This window comes from Echeneis naucrates, chromosome 6 (genome assembly GCF_900963305.1).
Source record: "Echeneis naucrates chromosome 6, fEcheNa1.1, whole genome shotgun sequence".
Classification (NCBI taxonomy): Eukaryota; Metazoa; Chordata; class Actinopteri; order Carangiformes; family Echeneidae; genus Echeneis; species Echeneis naucrates.
The window spans coordinates 4,769,321-4,791,141 of NC_042516.1; the positions used below are offsets into that span (position 1 = coordinate 4,769,321).

At 38.9% G+C, this 21,821-nt stretch overlaps 1 protein-coding gene across 1 annotated transcript in view; it reads right to left on the bottom strand.

Annotated features, from left to right (window-relative positions):
- oxr1a (oxidation resistance 1a) overlaps positions 1-21,821 on the bottom strand; it is a 135,502-nt gene extending 113,681 nt beyond the window's left edge. The window contains exons 1-2 of the mRNA XM_029503541.1: positions 21,695-21,821; positions 11,884-11,970 (exon numbers count right to left, since the gene is read on the bottom strand). Of these exons, the coding sequence (XP_029359401.1) occupies positions 11,884-11,900 (17 nt within the window). The 5' untranslated portion in view covers positions 11,901-11,970; positions 21,695-21,821. The remainder of the gene's footprint in view (positions 1-11,883; positions 11,971-21,694) is intronic.

Below are 21,821 nucleotides of genomic sequence, written 5' to 3' on the forward strand. Positions count from 1 at the left end.
AAAAGTTGTAGAGAAACTGTACTCAGGCAATGTACCTCACTAGATGTATTATGGGTATATTATGTTATTCATCCATAGTTATCTATACCTCACAAATGCATAGGCAATGCATGTCAAATAAAAAGTTCTCATACCAGTGAATCTGTTGAGCTTTGGCATCAGTAATAGGACCCAAAAACTTTTCATCAGCATGTTATTAGAGTGCTTAGGCTGCATGAGAATAATTTTATGTTGCTAAGAAAAAATTCATATAATAATAATAATAATAATAATAATAATAATAATAATAATAATGTCTCCAAAGTAAAGCAGTCCATGATATCTGAAGAAGATAAATTACTCGGGTAGAGGATGATACTGGACAGGAAAGGCAGACTACACATGTTGTGTAGTACACATCTTGTGTGATAGGTGATATTTTCTCTGTACAATTGTCTCTGCAAACAAACGAAACACAAACTGAATACATGTTACTAAGTCACTTGTACATGAGAAGTAATCTGTCCATAGGGGTGGTCTATTGTATTAAAGCGGAAAACAGATCTGGCAAATTATTAGGTTTGTTTTCACAGGAGAGTAATTGTGCCACAGATGGATCGATTGTTTTTGAAAATGTATTTGAGATGCATTTCATTGTCTAGAAATTCTCCTGTCCAGCCCTGCTGTAACGCTCCTCATTTGAATCAATTAAGGAAAAATTTTCATTACCTTACCCTGTCATTGTCCTTCACCATCACTCTCAAAGAAGCCAGTAAAACAAAAAGGCATAGTACATGTTTTAATGCTTCCTGCTAGATAAGGGTGAGCTCATAGTTCATCAGTCGAAAAGCTGAGGCTCTGCAGCAATAAATTCAGCCACTGCTGCACTTTTCCATGCTCACAAAAATATCAGTGGTCAGCAAATTGGATTGCAGTCAATGGCAGAGAGAGATGGTCAGAAATTATATATATTTATCTATCGATATCAGCCTCTTTGTCTGGACTGGCTTTTTTTTTTGTTTGTTTTGTAATCTGTCTTTATGAGGATGAAGCCATGAGGATAGAGGCCCAGACAGAGAAAAACACTGCACAATTACAGAGGTAGACTGTCTCTGAAATGGTGGCAGTTTTTATTTTTTATTTTACATTACTACCGGCATTGTCCCCATAAGACTCAAGAAAAACATCCAGCCACCCAGTGGTGCGCTCCCATCTGCTCACGGCAATCTGTTTACATGGCAAAAATACTACACCCTCAGGTATGAGACAACAGGAACACAAAGAGACAGGAACTGTGGGGATTATAAATAGCTGTTATTGCCTAACATATATTGAACATTTTAAATAAAATGTGGTTTTGCTTCTAGGACTGTGGCTGCCAATGCGTACATGCTTCCTGTGCTGTGATGGTGCTGCTGAAGTTTTTGATGTTTCCCCCTGGTTGAACTGTATTTACCCTCTGGATGACATTGAGCATTTTTGCTACTGCTGCTGGTGTTTCAGTTTGAGTAATGAAATAAAATGCTAATTTGACTGTCTCTCTGTTTTCACCCCAGGTCAGTCATCCCTGGGGCACCAGCTGCTGCACCTCAACTGCAAACCATCCATCCAGCGTGAAGAGGAGGAGAAGAAGGGAGGGAGACATATACAGTACAGAGACTTAGTGCAGGGGAGAGGAAGGTTGTATGGAGGGAGGAGGAGGACAAAAGACAAGGTCAACTGTACTAGAGTGCTACTATGGATATTTATGGTATGCTAGGGATGGCAGCGTGACTTCATGCTCCTCATGATCTCAGTCCTTTGCAAGTAGTACAATCTTGTGCATTGATTCTTGGGGGGGGAAATTATTCCATCTGTTCTTCACTGAAAAATCAACCAGCAACTATTTCAGTAGTCAAATAATAATAAAAAAAAAAAAGCTATTTTATCCATTTTAACACCACGACATGAAAATATGCTTCTGGTTGCCTTTATGTTAAGTTTAAAAAAAAAAAACACAAAACAACAACAACAGCAGCAGCAGCAAAGTGGTTCTGTCAAGTTCTGCTTTTGAACAGCAAAGCATTATACCTTTATTTTGTAGTGAGCAGAGTGACTTTTTTTTTTTTTTTTTTTTTTTTAAACAGTCTGTTCAATTCAATTAAGATGTTGTACTGCAAAGTTTCCTTTATTTCCATTTTGGTCAGAAATGAGTGGTGCGTTTGTTCTGCCCCACAAAGATTTTGTGACATTTCTTTGTTATCAATAGGAAGCTTTTTCATCCAACACATTGCACTCTGTCTCTCAAACAAGTTCTTCTAGTGCAGCCCCAATGTCATTTGAATTTAAGACACCCTTGTGATGTGCTGCTGCAGTTTATGGACAAATTGGGAGCCCTTTGTTAGATGGAGTGCAAACAGAACAAATATGACCAAAAAAAATAGGCCTAAATTGAAATCATGCACTTAATTGTGCAGTCCTTCTGCAAGCAAAAACAAAATATGCAACCAATGACCAATAATGCACTCACATCAGCTCAAGGTTGTTGATGCACAAGAGAAGTGGAAATATTGACATCATCAAAACACACAAAGCGCTCATCAACTATTTGTTCAAGGGAAAAACAGTCAGCTGTGGATGGTATGATTGTAGTGACAGAAATAATCACAGTTACTAAGGATTTTGATGGTATGATTATCAACTATGATTCATGCCTAACACTTTTGTTTAGTTTTTAACAATTTACTTAACACGGTGAACATGCACGGCAGTCGGTCACCACACAACGTTGTAATGTAGTTAAACGGTTGTGTACCTTTAATTGTGAGTGTAACTCTGGATAGAACCCCCGGTCATGCATTTTGTAACCAAAATACTGTCACACTAACAATTTCACCTGTTTTTTGTTTGTTTTTTGCCCCATTTACCAAGTGGTAAGTAATTTACCATTAATGCCGCTCTTTTTTTGAGCATCACCCATTGCCTTTATTTTATTATTATTATTTTTTTTTTTTTGTTATTATTCAGTCTCAATGGTTGGATAATTGTAAAGTCATAATGGATAATGACATTATAATATATAAATGACACTATAAATTGCAGTTAACAGTAACATCCCCGCTATCAGCATTCTATAGCTTTGTAGCCTCCTCTCTCTCATCTGGCCACAAGTGATGAAAGCTGTAATCTAATCTAATCAAGAGAGCCCACACACAAACGTAATGCATACTTTACTTCATGGATTAACACAAAAGTTGGAAAGGGATGGGGGGGAAAAAAGAAAAAAAAAAAAAATCAAGTTGGAGATTAAAAGTGATCACTTGAAAGCCTTCTGAGTGATGGGGGGGGGGGGGGTGAAAAAAAAATTGACAGAAATTCTCCTATTGTAAAAGGAGTGATGCAGCTAGGCCCACCACCCCCAGCAGTGCTGAAAGCTTGCCTTTGAAGAAGCCTCGAAAGTAATCCCATAAAACATCCTTCTAAATAAAGCTGCATCAAAATTTCATTAGCCTGAGGACACAGCCTGCCAGGCTCACTTTCACCAGTTTCACTTGGTGACACTCAACCTGTGTACATTGATGCAACATGGGAGACAATGCATTTTGGCAAATTAAGGCTCTTGAAAATTTGAGGTCTATAGTTGTTGCACCCCGAACATACTGTGATTGAGGGGCTTTGGTCCTGCAGGACATCTCTAAATGAGCAAGATGGTGCATAATATTAAACCTGCAACATGCATACGTAAAAAAAAAAATAAAAAAAGTATTAGCCTTTGCTTTAAATGCTAAGTCACATGCGTATGTACATTCTACTCCTGGGGCATACATGTGTCGTGCAGCTGTCAAACACCGAAAGGTCACAGCAACAACAAGAGAAAGCATGAAACATGTGACCAGTTCAAAACACCAAACATTTCTGGTGCTTTTCTTTTTTTTTTTTTTTAAGTGCAAATTTATGTACAGCCTCAGGCTTAGGTTCTTGAAACTGATGAGATGGAGATTGGTACAAATAAATCACAATGTTCTTAAAAAGAGAAAACATGCATGCCCAATCCTTTCAAGTTCTAGGTTTTTTTTTTTTTCCTATTGTGCCCATATATTAACGTTATGCGTTACCAGCTAAGGTCAACCTAGATAAAATAGCGCCAGAAAGCTCTGCTGTTTAATTAAAAACCAGGCATGGACCGGATGTGGTACGGGAGAAAAAGCCACCAATAACACATGATACATGCTGCAAACCCATCAAACACCCATCTCTGCATTATGTCATAGCATGATAAAACATGTCAAAGCTGACAGTAAAAATACACATTCACAGGCATGAAAACCACATGGCTGCATTCATTCTGAAATATAACTACTAATGAAGTGTGTAAATTAGCCTAGTCAATATTTTTTTTTTTTTTTTTTTTTAAATAATGGCTCAACTTCTACCCACAAAGATTCTATCCAGCTCCCCTGAGAAATGTGTTGGCATCTTTCAGCTAATTGATTTACGTGTTGTAATTCACCTATACCAACAGCCAAGTTAAAAACTAGTGATTGGCTGGTAAACAGTGGCTTCAGTGGCCACACTGTATTATTCACTATCATGTAAACCAGGAAAGCCTCATTCTGTTCAGTCATAAGATAAAAACAAGATTTAACCTCTATAGTTTGCTCCTCACATTACCAACTTAGGGCAAATAAAACCATGTTATACTACTAGCAATATATAATACTAGCATCCTCAATTTTCTTTAACGGTCAGTGGTCAAGTTGCATTATAGGTAATGTAGACACATAAAAGGAAATGGAATGCCTGAATTACAAAAAGAGCACTTCTCTGGTGCATTCAGCTGTTCACCATGCATTATTGTCTTAATTCTTCATGAGCCATCCAAGTTTTATCTTGACAGTATGAAAACTGGTGCTAACATTCACAGCAAGTTGAGGTCATGACAAATACTTGGCACTGTTTTTGTGTCTTTTCACATCTTTAGATGCCATTTTTTTGAAGCACAACTCATGTCTATTGGCTATAGATAAAAGCAGGTAACTCAGAACTTACAATAAAACAAAGCCACAATTTCAAAGTGAAACAAATTGAGGCTACAATTTTGCAGCCATTTTCATTAAAAAGGAGGGGCAAAACCAATTTGAGCTTCATTATGATTAAAGTGGGAAGTTGTCAGAGTGCACTTAAAAACAGACCAAGGCCAATGTGTGCTAGAAACAGCATAAATCTTCAGTTGTCATTGTTGTGCTCTTTATCGTAGTGGTGCTCAAAAGACCAGCATTTTAATCCCAACAAATGAGTGAAATGTGACCTTGCATTATCCCAAACAAATACAACACTAGGCATCATCTTGTCAACAAAGGTGACTGTGGTGATGCTCAGTCCCGCAACTGAAATGCACAGCTGGTGTCCTTCATGTCAGAGCACAGCAGGAGCTATGATTTTCTCTCTAGCCACAGATAATTGGCAGTCCAACTACACACCACTCAAAGAATCACAAAAACGTTTGAGCCAGTAAAGTCAACCACACTTTAGAATAAGAGAAGTTACACAGAATAAGACTTTCATCATGTACCAAACACTGGTGTGCAGTTACAGCGGACAAGACAATGGGAAGATAACTCAAACAACACTGAGTAACATTTGATGTCAGCAATCAAAGAAATGCACAAAGTCATCTTAAAAGTGGCAAATTTGAGATCATGTTGAGATACACAAACAGTGGACCTATGTGAATGCTTTGTTTGTTAGTATAACAACAATTCTAATAATCATCATCATCTTATTTAATTTGGATTTTAATAATACATTTAAACACTGCCGATGGAGGACAATATACTGGAAATTTTCTTCTGTTTCACACCATGTGTAAATAAGAGCCAAGTTTGATTGATTGATGTTAATTCAGTCTTCCTCTCTTTAGAGCCATAATGAAACTGCACAATGAATGCAACCTTTGGCATTTGATGCCTCCTCCCCTGTGTCAGCAGAAAGCCCCAACCTCGTCGCTCCTCCTGGATTTAACAGTCCTTTAGCTCTATTACAGATGCTGCCATCTTCTCTATCCAGAACCTGCTCCATCCAGGGATGGTTGTTCAAAATGCTGCTGCCAGATGCACTCTTAAGACTAATCAGGAGAGGTACAGACTAAGTGAAACACTGCTGTCCATGAATCTTTATTTCACATTGTTCCTTGGCTATGTTCTCACCACTACTCATCGCTTTAGGACGGAGGATCTGCCAAGGCCTGCTTTTTTTGTGCAGAATTACTGCCTATTTTTTATTTGTACCTCAAGACATTATTTCCTATACATCCTTGAATGTTTTTCCTCTAGGAGAAAAATAGGTAGACAAATTTTCCATTTCAGAAAAAACAAACAAACAAACAAAAAAAAAAAAACACCACATCTATTAAACATCTAGTATTGTCTTATAAACTGCTGAGCCACATAACTGACCAAGCTTCTTCTGTCACTGTTTCAATGTTTGGTGAGGGGGGGGGGCAAAACCACAAAATTGATAGGAATTTCATATTTCTTTCAGGATTACCCTTTTGCCTGTAGCCTCCACTCAACTGAAGTCACCACACAAAAGTCACAGACAGAGTTGCGACACCCCCTCAAGGTCAGTCCAAGGAGAGCCACTGTCTGATGGTGGCATGATCATCATGATTGGCTCAGCAGGCCTTAGCAGGGGGTTAACATCCCAGCATGCACTGTACTCCCCAGACACCATTGTCTTCCCACCGCATACATAAGTAATCAAGTGCAAGGCCCCTTGATGTCGATCAACAGCTCAGAGCTACAGTTAGTCAGATATCCAATTACTCCACATGAATGTCAGGAGATGTAGTGCGGCCAATGGCACATCTGATATTTTGTTATGACTGTAATGACTAAAATGTCTTTATGAGCTTAAGTACCATTGTGAGGATCTGGCATACTGATCATTGTATAGCTGATGGTACAAGGGCAGGAATACGCACCATGATGCATGTAGTTTGCCAAGAATATGCCAAGGACAAACTGAGCCTATAACAACAGTGTGATATTTTAAAGGTGTTGCATTCTTTCCTATTTGCAGTGTTTCTGATGAGTCATCCACAGCTACCACAGGAAGGCACCTTTCCACAATATATTATTAGTATGTGACATTCTACACTATGTTTAGCACACATCCTTGCCATGCTACAGCTGAACACTTGCTCCATAGATTTAAATGTGAAAACTTTGGATAGATTTTACAAGAGCTCCTTTTCCAGTCCATCATTTAGCTGCTAATGAGTCCAACTCATATTGCAGTAACTTCATGTGCTTACTGAAAGCAATTAGTGGTCCAGTTGTGACACCTTCACAGTGTTTCTCAAGAACTCCGTCTGAGCTTCTGTTAGCATGACAGTTACTTCCTGCTGCTTTCCTTGATGGCTTACAACCACAAGGAAAAAAATCCTTTCAAGCCAGGGAAGATAATGCTGAGTGACTCTAGCTGGGGTTAAAACAAGTTATACATTAAAGCAAAAGGACCCCAGCACTATGAAGTACAGACCAAACTCTGTGCAACTGCCTAAATACTGAACATTGTTAAAGGTCCCATATATTATCCTTTTCTTTGAAGTGTTAAAATCCATTAGGAAAAACCCAATGGCCAAATGGCCTGGGCATATAAATGCGAAGGTTAGGATCATGTCTGACACAACTCTTTCCTGCAGGTCATTCCCATGCGCTCTGAAAAGTATAATTAAAAACCAAAAACCTAATTACATTTACAATTTATTTATTTTTTTGGGCACTACTGGAATGTCACTAACATTTATTAAAAGTCTAATCTCAGCTTTTTCCAATTATTTTTCAAGCAGCTCTAATTTGATCAACATGCAACATTCATCTACCATTATATTTGATGTAAACTGTTCTACAGATAGAATGGGAGAAATGTGTTACTCTAAACTTTGAATGCACCTATGACTACTAAGACGTGACTTTGACCATCCACAACTGTCTGGCTGTTGAGTGCTTGACTAAATCTGCTGCAGCTCTCCTTCGCTCACAAAAGTCAGTCAGTCAGTCCATGCAGCCACACTACGATTCAATATATAGATGAGTCTTCCCACTGAAAAGAGTCTACACAAAAGTCACAAAAACTTTCAGCAAGTGTTTTTTGTAATTTAAAAAAAAAAAAAAAAAAAAAATTCTCTCAAGCAGTCTCAGAATTTGTTATGCTGATAATGGTAAAGGTGTAGGGAAGTTCCAAAACAAAGTTTTGGCTTATACCCTTGGCAAACACTTAGTAATCAATTGAGTAGACACCACGCAGAGTCAGTTTTCAAGTTCTCATAATATAACTATAACATGACAAATGGTGACGGAAAAATGACCACACAAATGTTGCCCGGCATAGAGGAAGTTGAAAAAGCTGCACAGATTCCTCTAAGTCTTTTGTAGTGAGCAGCTGCCAGGATCTTGTATACAATGTTTTTTTTTTTTTGGGGGGGGGGGTAGATCTCTCACACTCACTCTCTCACACACACACTCTCACACAGACAGAGAGAGAGAGAGAGAACCTAGCTAGGGATAGACCCAAAAAAAATGTTGCTGGCAGAACATAAAACGTATAAACTAATCCTATAATAATAAATATAATGATTTGTTGATGTAAAAGAAGACAAAGTTATAAATGAAGAAAAGAAAATGAGAAAAGTGTCAAATATTAAAAAAAAAAAAAAAAAAAAAAAAAAGGAACAAAGATTAATATCAGCGCAATGTGTGTTGAGCACACATTGCAATTTAGAAAATACAAGTTCAGTCAATTTGACTATATTTTTCCAATGGGGACACAAAAAAGGAATGTACCCAACTGTGATGCATAAACAAAACAAAAAAAAAAAAAAAATAAAAAAATAAAAAAAAAAAAATCATAAAACAGTTTTGCATTTACGTGTTGCTAGTTCTTAAAAAGCTCATTCCTTTGGATAACCATTACTACTGTCATTGTCATCGATGAGGGCTCACTCAATATAAAAAGATATGACTGGTAAGAGTAAGTTTATGTGGCCACATACTATGAGTGTAGTCATCACACACAGGCGAAAGGTCCAACAATTTGTGCGTGTCCTATTATTTCGGTTCAACCCGACTGTTCGTACAGTACTGCAGGCCAGAACAGTCAGTCCACCAGAAAATGCCTCAGTTCTCCTGGCAGGCTGCTCCCTGATCACCCCCTACTACCAGAAAACCAGCTACAGTACCTGAACACAATGTCAGGCTGAATGAGTGAAGTGGGTGGAACAGCAACTGATTACCAGGCTCAAGATTACTGTCAAGGTGGAGAATATGCTCTACATTTAAGCACTATTCCAGGAAAATCGCACCTCTTCTCTGTATGGAACAGGTGCACGGCAGCAGTAAGAAGAGGCCACAAGACCTGGTTTATATTAGTTAGTCAAACCAAAGCTGTGACGCCCCACTTCCCAAATGTTCTCATCCAGAATGAAAGACTCAGATTAACAGTGCTCCAGTTACATTTCTAATCTAGACACAAACAATCAGGCTGTGGGTACATTGCTGCTTGTCCATAGGAGTGAAACTGCACATAACGGGGAAGATGAGAGCACCATGTTTTGGATTTGTGGGCTGTGATTTCATTTCCTCCAAAGCAAATGTAAACCAATATGTAAAGATGCTTGACCAATTAAATTTTAATGAGAGACTTTTAATTTTGCTCCTGCATTGTACATAATTTGTTGGAAATGAGTCAAGGGAACATTTGAGGAAAACCTATAATAAACAGATAAAACACAACTGCACATTCCAATCTCTGACAGATAAACTTCTTATGCCACTTTATGCTTTACTCAGCAGTTCAGCAAGAGAAAATGTGCTTTGTTTCATACACAGCAAAAAATGTGAATGGGCCTTGAATATCAAGATGGCAGCCCATTACAGTCATTTTGAGCATATCCTTGTCATCTACTGTGCTGACACAGCTCCCTGAAGATGGAGAGCTAGCTTGGTTTAATCATCCACACACACACACCCACCCACACCATTTTGACTGCAGTTTGCCCTTCCTAGCATATCCTAACAGACAAATAACAAGGACCCAAAACAAAACATAGCCCCTGTGGCTATGTGCTCAATAAAGGTGTAATCAATACCATTGCAGGGGAGACTACTCTTTGTCAGTCTAACTCAGGATTTGAGAGGTGGATGTAAGTCTAATCACAGCCTGAGGTTCCCACACAGTGGATTCTGCTGCCATCAATACAAAGGCTCATCACATCCCCATAGGCTTATCGGTAATTAAGTTAGGGAGAACAAAAGCATCCTCCACCTGTGGCTAGAGTTGCCTACCATCAGACAAGTCACTTACTTGCCATTTCCTAATAATACATATTAGGAGACATCACATTTTAGCTACTGTGTTTAGTATACACATGTAGCTACTGACTGAACGTGATGCTTTTCTCCTCCACAGCCATGTGACTGTATTCACAGGAATATAGTTAATATAGTTAAAGTCAAAGACAAGAGGTTTGTGACTAATCATTTCTTTGAAAGCTGGTAAATGGATATTACAATGTTACAAAAGCTAGCATGAAAATGGCTAAGTTGGCAACTAGGGCCATGCACTTGTTAGAGTTGCTGTGAACACTGGTAATGAAACGGACTGTGCTGATATTCTTTGTGTTTGACAGCTCAAAATGGTTTACATACAACAAGCCACATTCACCCATTCATACACACAAACAGCCCTTTTCTACACATTTAGTTATTGTACTAACTCATGCACGAACACGCGCACACTTACTTTCAGTGTTAAGTGTCTTGCTATAAACACATGTGCACTCAAGGGGCCAGAAATCAAACCACCAAGCATCAGATTACTAGAAGAGTTGCTATATTTGTGGATGGGATTTTGTTAGTGGGCAAGTCGCATAGATTTTGTTTCATATAGATTTTGTATTACACACGTGATACTTGCAAATGGTGCCCTTTGTCACCAGTTTGCAGTAAGAAAAGTAATTGTTTTGTTCTTAATTCTATTTCTGTACATGTGACTAAATTAATTAATTCACATATGCAAAAGATAATGATGCAACAAAGTGATTTCTCTTATACAACAGCCCAGCCACACAGTGAAGAAGATAAGTTGTTAATTAATTTCCTTTTCGACACTTAAAAACTACAGTCATGCAAGCCACTGTTTCTACACTGGGCCTTCCTGTAGGTGATATAGCAGAAGGCCATTAAAACAAAAATTAAGTTCAATGGTAATATGGCTGAACATTATATGGCATTGATTCAAAATCCACCACTCTGTTACAATGCAGGAATTATTTAGTCAAAAACAAGCTCATGTGTTTTTCAGTGGGGAAAAGGAATGTGTTGTCAGTAATATTCCACAAACTTAACTGTGGCATGTAGAATTTAAACAACATGAAAGGAGCAAGTAAAGGCATTTTGTTTTGATTCCGCAAACTCAAACATATACTGGGTAAGCAATGTAACCACTTCTACCTTGCAGTCAACATACAGAAAAGCCAAACTGATATATCATTTATGGAGACTGTACGCTACAACAGGTTACATTACAAATACAGAACATACACACAACCAGAGAACACTATAAACTGGTTGTCCCAACCTTCAAGCAAAGGCTGAATGAGGTATTAAGGTTTAAATGTATAATTTATGTTATGGGCTTTACCTTGAAAAGACTACAATTTTTTTTTTTTTTTTTTAATGAATTTTGAACTTTGTCCACGTCAATGTCTTTTCACATCCACTCATCTGTCGAACTGATGAAAAATTTCAGCCATCATCAGTAAAAGCCATTTTAAAATGGTCCGAGATTCCTGCCAGTTTTTTTCATTATTATTTTAATTTTAGTGAGCAGATAAGAATAGATAAAAAATGACATTGTGCTGACCTTTTGGTGCTGAACATCTTGGCAGCGTCTTCTTTCTGCTGCTCAGTGGCTGTGGTAGGGTCGAGGTTGGATGTTGACTTTTCAATCCTGCAGGATGCATGCACACACAAAGCAGAGAAAGGACAGGGGACAGAAGGAGATAAGAGTGAGATGCTGACCTCAACAGCTTCCATTAGTTTACCACCAACTGAGCAAAGCAAATTGACTGGGCATGGCAGGGGGCAATGAACACAACATTACTCGGCCAACATGATAAAGACAAAACATATAGTCATATGTTCATTTGAATAATTATTAGGTTTCACCAAGCCATAACTGCTAAGTGCAGTTAATTAGCAGTGAAACTCAAATGGAACAATGAGGAATAATTAAAATGCAACCAAAACAGGGACCATTATCCCCAAAATGTATCCGTCTATACATGACTACTATACCTACCCTACACTCCATAATAGCTGGGAGTTAGCTTCTGCTCTTTTATGTAAAGGTTATCAGAGACTGTGGAGGAGGAACCAGAGTAAGAGAAGATAGGGTTCAATAATTAATGCTGAGGTCTACACAGGCCTCACTTCTCACCCTCCCCTGTCTGTAATGAGATGAGTGGAGGGCCGGAGGGAAAGGGAAGGAGATCGGGGTGATTAAAGCACCTAGAACGGTTGGATCTACCTTCTTACTCCCCTCCGTGAGTCAGACGCGCAGGCACATGCACACATACACACACCATCTCATTTAGAACTTGTAGAGAGGGATTTTCCTCTCCTGCACACTGGCAGGCAGCAGAGGAGAGCCGAATGAAGAGGCGTAAAGGTTAACAAAGTACAGGGACACTGGAAACATCTGATAATTCATTCAGGTAACATGGAAACCGCAGATGTACTCACTTTTCAATGTAAGCTAAGGTAGTGCAAAAGACAACTTTGTGGCCTCCACAGTTCACACATCATGCTTGGCGGACTGTGTTCACAGGAGATGAAATATTTTAATTACATCCTGCAGAATGGATGAATTGTTCTGACGTGTATTACTTTCACGGCATGATGTACACTTAAGGCAATTAACTGGATTAAGGATTAGAGAGTCTCAGTTTTGGAAGTCAAAGAAAACAAAAATGTCAGATAAAAGTAAATGCTGCTGTTGCTGGTTTGTCACCAGTTCAAGGCACCGTCAATTTAGATTTTAAGGGAAGAGTTGGCTCACATTGACAGTCATGTTGATGTTATTAGCATGTGATTAAGTGGACTGTGTTTGCCAAGTTACTTTATGGTCTTGGCAAACTACCATTTTCTATGTATTACCCACCTAAGTAAAGCTGGATCTGATGGGATTAATTTGCTGGTATTTGGTTATACAATTTACCAAATTAAGAGTTTAATCTGAGTTGCAATAATTTTGATCTGCATATAATGTTCAATATAATGACAAGTTTCTCCCACTTTCACACAAGATTTCAGGAACTGAGTCAGGCCATCTAGTTTTTGGTCATTTCTCCTACAAAGGCGCTACTTTCCTTACTGCTCACTTTGATGTGGTGGAGCTCCAGGAAGAGGCCTGGTTGTTCTACATTTGTTCCACTGTGCTTTGGGAACATTCAATGTAGCAGACCTTTTTACACCTTTACCAAGATCTGTTTTTCACCACAACCCTGCCCTAGAGCTTTGCAGGTAGTTCCTTCCATCTCATAGCTTGGTTTTTTTCTCTAATAGTCTCATCCATTGCAAGCTGTTCAGGCGGGTTGACCACAGGTGCACTCAAACTCAGTTGTAGAAACAAATCAAATGATTAACAAGAGAAGTGGCAGGAACCTGACCAAATTTTTCTCAGTTCCAACTTTATTGCTTTATAAACTTCTGCCATCATCCTTATGGAGTGAAACCCTAACCCTTTTTTACCCTAAAACTGTATATAACAAACAATTTCAGGTGTTGGGGTTGAATACTTCTGATTACACTATATGTACAAAAGATCAAGACAAACAATAACATGAATTTTTCACCTGAGACACAATGAGTTGTGAAATGTATTGCTTTAAAACGCTGTAGGTACACACAGAGTGAAAGCCAATTATCAAAAAAAAAATTTTTTTTCATTGGCAAACTATTTATCTAATTTGTGGGAGAATTTAAAGCCTGGGGAGTACACCCAGATAATATTAAAAAGTCACAGAATTTATTTTACTTTCTAAATTGTGACTCATCCTTCCATTTGTCACTGTTGCAGGACTTTGAAATCATTACACAGAGTGCTATTCCAAACCAGCACTCAGTACAGAAAAACAATACCAAACCTTCAATCCCTCAAGAGGCTAAACTGGCTGAAAACAAAAACTAAAGATAGATTTAAGGCATTTTAGGCAATTATATGAGGACAACACTGGCCAGTGGGTTTCAGAACAAGCACTTGCTTGTTCCAGTTTCTTTCTTAACCAATATATCAAAAATAGAAAGCAACTTCAAACCACCAGGATACAAAAGAAAAATAAATTCAAAGCAAAAAAAAAAGAATGTTCAATCTTCTGCAGCTCTGTTTTATGTGCAAAACTGAGCATTAGGTCAATATCTCTATCAAATTACATAATTTGAAGTTTTGGGCTTTTTTTTTTTTATTTTTTTCCCTTACTCAACTTCAGTGTAAAATGTGAATGTAGTGAACAAACTCAAAAGCTTTGCTAGTCTATCCAGACTAAATTCATGTCTATTGTCCAGGCTCTGCTCTTCACTCCCTATATACTCTGAAGCAGAGTCAGAGAGCGACACTAATAACTTCCCACCTGGTGAACTTAGCCAAAGCATACAGGTGACTCCTGGGGTGGAGCGGGAGAAACAGCGGCAGCAAATAATTATAGCAGGGAGAGGAGACATTTCAGGTGAGCAGTGGATTGAAAAGATCAGTCTCCATTTTAAGCAAACAGGAAAAGGCTTACTGTTAATACATTATTGTTTTGTATTATCAGTGTGGAACATGCAAGGATGAAATGACAAAATTAGATTTCTCCTTACATTATAAGATTAAGACTTAATTATAGAGGGGATGAAATATAGGCAGCAGCACGGTGGCACAGTGATTGGTGCTGTTTCCCAACAACAAGAAGGTTGAGGGCTGGTTCCCAGGCCTGGACCCTGTTTGGAGGTTGCATGTTCTCCCCGTACCTGTGTAGGTTTCTTCCAGGTAGCCTGGTTTCCTCCCACCATCCAAAGACATTATGTTTGGGTTATTGGTGACTGTGAAATTGTATGTAGGTCTGAGTGCGAATGGTTGCTTGTTTGTGTCTGTTGGCCCTGTTATGGACTGGTGATATCTCTCCCCAACTGTACATAGGTGAACTGTTATAATCTTACCTATATAAATTCTGAGTAGAAAATCTGCTCTTCAGATTCAGATGTGATTAGTGCCAACACACAGGATGACTGATGTGCTACAGCGTATACTGATGCAAATGTGTTACGTAAGTGGAGCATATCATCATTAATGCTAAATTTGCAACAGTATAAGCCTATATAAAGTTTTGTTTGTTTTTCATCCTTCTACTCTATTAGAGATGCATGAACACAAAACAACAGTGCACCAGCAGAGCCCTGTGGTTCCTGCTGACATGAATAGACCTTGTCTACTTCTACCTCTATGGTGGAAGTGCCTTGTTTGTGGATGTTTTTCCTGCCAAGCTTCATTAAGTGAGCCTTGTGTTTCATCTTAATTGTCTCAAGGCATGCAGGGCATCCTGACAAACATCATCAGCATCCAAGCATGTAATGGATTGAGGCGAAACCATCAAACAGACACAGGGACAGCAGGTATTGTTGGTGCTCAGGTCTGCACTTCTGCTGAAAGCTGCAGACCATAAAACAACAATGACGCATTTGATGAAGTTGAAGGCTAACAAAATGGTTTTAAACATGACAAAGATGAGCTGAGCATGAGCCAAATTTTGGTCACTTAAAATAAACTCTATTCACTGTATCTAATCTATGCTATTGCAAATTGCAATTTCTATGCCATTGGCTTTATGAATGACTGGTGTGACAGCTATAAAGCCATCAGCTTCACTGCTTCCTGGATGAAATCCACAGTTTGAGGTAGAAAAGTGGAGTATTGATCTGAGGTGGGATTAGCTGGCCCAGCAAACAGCTAAATCAGTAAAAGCCATGAAGAAGCTCAGAGGAAAGAAAACAACATACCACCACCCACATAGCACAGCATGACATATAGCTCTTAAGCCATGCAAGTCCACTTTCTAACCTTATAGCTTAGAAATATTAAAGAAAAATTATGACAGACAGGACTAGGAAAAACTGTACTGATACTTGCTGTAGTTTGATAGGTCAACAATTTCTGTGTGTATATGTGCCATAGTGCAATTTTAATATGGGGTGTGTACAGGTCTTTCTATGGTAGTGCCAAGAATTCTAAATTGAAAGTAAAGCATTTGCTGAATGTTAAATACCAGCAGAAATCCAAATCTAGCCAAAGAAACATCTCTGTGTGAAATAACTGCAGTGGCTTTTCAATCATTGGCCGGTTTGCTGCAGTGATATGACTCATCTTCCCTTCTGTTCTCCACCCTGTCCCTGGTTGTCCCATCGTCTGTACCTCAATATTGTTTATATCTCTGCACCCCCAATCTGTCAACTCTCCTTTCTCACAAATTCATTTCATTGGCAGGGCGCGGGCACGCACACGCACGCGCACGCACACACACACACACACACACACACTTTCCTGAACTAATAAAGGGTCACATTAGCCTGGCAGGAAATGCAGCACCATTACAGAAATGCTTAGTCAATTACTGGGCAAACAAAAAATTATAAATAAATAAAATAAATAAATAAATGAGACTGTCATTTTTGACTATTTGTACTGAGCTCTTGGTCGCAGTGTATGTAGTGGACGTTATTTTCCTATCTGCACCTCCCATATGCTCATAGTCAGTTAAGTCATTGTTGGATGGTTGGGGAGCCCTGGAAGAAACATTTTCTGGCAAGTGAAAAAAAAAAAAAAAAGCCAATTATGCCTCCCCCTTAATATTGGAAAAGGATAATGGACTCATTTGGTTTGATTTCACTTCCCCCAACATGAAGTAGTCTTAATAGGACTACCTACTGACAGGTTTCAAAATAACTTGTTTAGGACACAATAATATTGAATGCACAGGCTACCCTTTTTTACAACTGGACTCATTTGGACAGAACACTTAAAACTGAGATAAAATATACAGGTATATAATATAAAATATTCAAACCAGAAGGCTCATTTTAGCCAGATGAGTTTTCTGTATTCATGGAGTTTGCACACGATGACAAGAAGAGAGAGCCTCAGTTTTCCAACAAAGTAGCTAATGGCAAGGTATATACGAGAGCTAGAGCACTGTCAGATCGAGTTAAAGACATGAACATAGTTGTGCTGTTGGGGACTGCTTTCTGCTGAGTCACTTCAGTGTGTGATATTAGGCTGGCAGAGACAAATGCCCATGGAGTGTCAGTAAAAAAATAACCCCATCCTCTTGCTTTGTTTCAATTAGCTTTCAAACAATGTCTCAAAGCAGAACCAAAGGCAGTGTTCACTCAGCTTTAAGTGACGGTGCCAAATCAGATTTCAGTTTACCAACAGCGTCAGCTTTCCCATCAAGTTGCGCGTCATGGATTTCATGATGCATGTCATCTGGTTGTCACATTATCACTCCATTGGCAAATGGGAAATTGCATTCAGCACCTGCCCTTAATTTACCCCAATGGCAATTTGGATGATAAGTTTTGTCATTAAGGTAAAAATTGCAGATTTAGGAGAACCATCAAGCTGGGCAGGGGTGAAAAACAGAGAACAGAGGAAATGAGCAAAGATTCATTACTGTCAGACTAGTGAAAATAGGGAAACAGATTTAATCACTTTATGAAACGTCAACATCCAATTGGTGCCTACACCGTCCTTGATCCTATTCATATAGTCAGTGGTTTAGCTCACATGGACTACCCCCACTGCATCATGTGCACTGAAAACTCAGAAACAAGGAAAGACGAGGGCGGTTTGTTGCTCTGTTAGGGGAGGAGGAGACATGAGAGGGTCATTGGGCTGGGTTCCTGGGGCTTAGCATGGCAAATCCTCTGTAATCCTCCAACCAGTCCCATGGTGCTGTTTACTCTATGTAGGTAAAGCTATTATAAACCCAGACCAAGCCCGCCCAACTATCATGTAAGCTGCATCCTACTACTGCTGCGGCTGTATGTTTGTCCTCACCTATTGTTCATCTGTTGTTTCTGAGAGGACGCTCATCTGAGCAAAGTCTCTTGAGATTAACATCATTAGACAGTGAGATAACAGTGAGGAAGCCACAAAAGAGATGGAAATCACAGCGGAAACAAATTAGGGAATGATACTGAAATTAAGGAGGTGTAAGGTGCATTAGGGCCTGTCCGATAACAACTTATTTCAGATACAACATGAAACAAATGAGCAAGCTTCCCTATGACTCCTGATTTCCAGCAAATTATTAACATTTCCTGGACTTTTAAATAAATGTTTCATTTTCAACTACAATTACATTACAGCAGAAGGGCTGCAATTCACTATCGCTGGCCTTGCCATTTTCCACTCCTGCATTTGTCAAAGTATGGGGTGCACCCTACTGTTGGGAAATAGAGACATGACAGGTGGGGGGGGGGGGGGGGGGGGGGGCGACAAGCTGGAGGAACTAATCTGTATTGTCCCACACCTGTCCCTGTCTGTCTGTAATAGTTTATAACATCCCAAATACTTCTCTGAAACATTCAGCATTATTTAAATGTATCATCTGCAAAAGACAAATATTTACAAAAAGGAGAAATGTCTGTTTCTAGTATCACAGCTGAATGCAAATGCACATTAATGAAAATAATCCTATCCATTTCCAGGAAGGAAACTTCATGAAGACAGTACACAGAGACAGACAACCACTCCTAAAGACATGATGGTGGGAGGAAACCCACGCAGGCACAGGGAGAACATGTTAACTCTTCACAGAAAGGCCGCAGGCCCAGGAATCAAATCCACAACCTTATTGTTGTGGGACAACAACGCTAATCACTATGACACCGTGCAGCCCCAAATCATTTCCAACAAAAACAAAATTACAAGATTTGTAAACTTAAATCTAGACTGTGGGACAAGTCAGCGCATTTGTAATTGTGCACATAAGCTTTGAGAAATAATAATAATAATAATAATAATAATAATAATCGTTTCAAGTGACATTAATCAACAATTGAAATATTCTGGCTCAAATCTTTATTTTACATCACAGTAATATTATCAAAAACCAACACTGTAAGTTGCCACACTTGAGCTGAGATAAATGATGCCCCCAACTGTCTCTTTCATTTTAATCTGTGATAGCACAATATTGAGCAAACAAGCCTGATTAAATGCAGACACACTCTCTTCAAGTACAATATTAGGATGAAAAATATTCCATCCAGTTGCTGAGACTGAGCAGTGTACCAGTAGTTCTTAAGAACGCCAATTTAAGCCAGAACAAAGTGCTCAATGAAGTCAAAGATTTGGCTCATGATCAGAGGGAAGACTTTTGGTTGCTTTGGGAGATTTATTATTTAACATGATCATTTTCACGTGGCTGCTCAAAGTATCATTCAGCCTAAAATGCTTTAGTCTCTTTCACATCTACAACTTCTCGAACTCAAGCGGGTGTTTGAATATGAATTAGTACCAGCCAGTAACAAAGTCAGAGTGCGTGGTTCCCTGGGGTAGGTCTGATTTAAGAGTCTTCAGAAACCACTGGATAACCATATGCATTACAAATACATGCAACAGCAAAGAGATCTTTATTCCAAGATCAACCATTTTTATACAGAACTCTAAAACCACACAATATCCCTTGAATCAATATTCAGGTTTCTGCATTACCACTAATTTGCCCTCATATTATGGAAAGTCAAACAGCAAGCTTCAGTGAGAACACAGTTTGTATACGGTCATAGGAAACATCTAATTTCAAAACAGCATCACCTTAGCACTCTAACAAATTTTCCACCAAATGCATTTTCAGGAAACACTCTGCCTGGCAACAAGTCAGATCTGCTGTGAGTAATTCAGTGTTTGTATTCCTCAGGGTAGCCAAGGTTCTCAGCTCTGCCTGAGAGCTGTGTGAGTAGATGTGTGTCTGTGCTGGCGCATTAATGAGGTTGCAGAAATAGATGAAATAGTTGCAGCTGTTAAAACATCACATGACTTTTGAGTCTTTAATCAAAACCAGTAGGACCACTGATAATTTGATCATAGAAATTATCATTGAAAGTGTATGTGTACATTTGTGCATCTCTGTGTGTCTCACCATCATCCTTTACAGCAGTGACATAGGGGATGGTTGAGGGATTTAATCTCATCCTGTCAAGTGAGGATTCAATTTTGATCAGTCAGGTTTATTGGTTCAACCTTATTCATAGATCACATTTTCTTAAAGATGCCAAAGTCGAACTGAAAGCAGTTTATAGATTGACAACTGATAAATTCATCATAACAGTCAAACAATTTGAGGCTAATGTAGAGGAGAAATAAAAATGGCTGCAGTTTGATCACAAAACAGATATTGTAACTGTTTAAAAGGCAATAAAGATCACACAAAGTACGTGAGCAAAAATAAATAAAAATATTCCAGTTACATTTATTGGCCAGAGGATGGTGATAGAGTTTATGTTTGAATTAAAATAAAATTATGTTGAAAATGTTGGAACAGCTGTGTGGAGAACATCTACCTAGATTGTTTGCAACAACATGCAAATATTAAGATCTTCAAAACACAAACGCCATACTCTTAACACGAGCCATTGGCAGGATTTCATCAGCTTGACCAGTAACACTTGCCAACTACCCCAACTCTCTTAACTTTAAAGCAACCTTGAACATCTTGCCAACCCTAGAACACAGAATATAAACAAAATATTACACTTGGATTGGCAAGTCTCTGGACAGTAATACAGCTCATCTCTCTACCCAACACGTCTACCATGCTATGGCCTGAAATGTTTTATTAGAAGAGATTATATATATATTATTATTATTATTATTATTATTATTATAATTATAAAGTCTGATGACTCACTTCATTAGGGCTCCCTTCCTCTAAGCTGTTCTGTCTGACCAGTGAACTTTCCACACTCTTCCGACTGTCCTAAGACAACACTTAGAGTAAAAAAGGTAAACATTTGATTATCAATACCAAGACATCCTGTTAAAACAAAACAGTCCTTTATATAGCCATTTTACTGACTTTAACATGAGTCTGATTTCAGTTTCTGGATTTGAGGTTGTATTTCATGCCTTTGCTTTAGCTCTGTAGTCCAGTGACCTTAATGCACATGGAGCCATTTTACTCTGCTATGCTATCAATAAATATGTTCCTATAAAATGCCCACAGGGAGTTTCAGTCTACTCTCTACAGGGATGTTCTATTTATTCATAAGCGCTAGTAAAGAAAAACGTTTTGTTGGTCACAGAAACGGCTGATAAACATGGTGCTTCAGGTGAAACACCAATGGGCTACACTGTAGTGGTAACATAAAAATACTTTTAGGGCATAAATATCATGAAGTGGCGTGTTGAGGAGGAATTAGAGTGACCCCGCACCTGAATTCTCACCTGCACCGTGTGGGAGCATCAGCAGCTAAAACAAGCAAGCCTTCCGGCTGCACGGAAACACAACACCTGACAAACACCCAGCGCTCACAGGGAAACCACTGGTCCGGTCGAGTCACAAGAAAATAAATAAATAAATAAATAAAAACCAGTGGAATTGTCTCGGGAGCGGCATCGCTGGGCGTGTACTCACTTGCAGAGGTGAGCCGCTTCAAGCGCTGACAAACAGACTCGGACGCAGGACAGATATTAGAAGTGTGTCTTCATCCGGCTCGGGCCGCTGCGGGTATGTTCATGCGGGCTGACACGCGGAGTCGTTT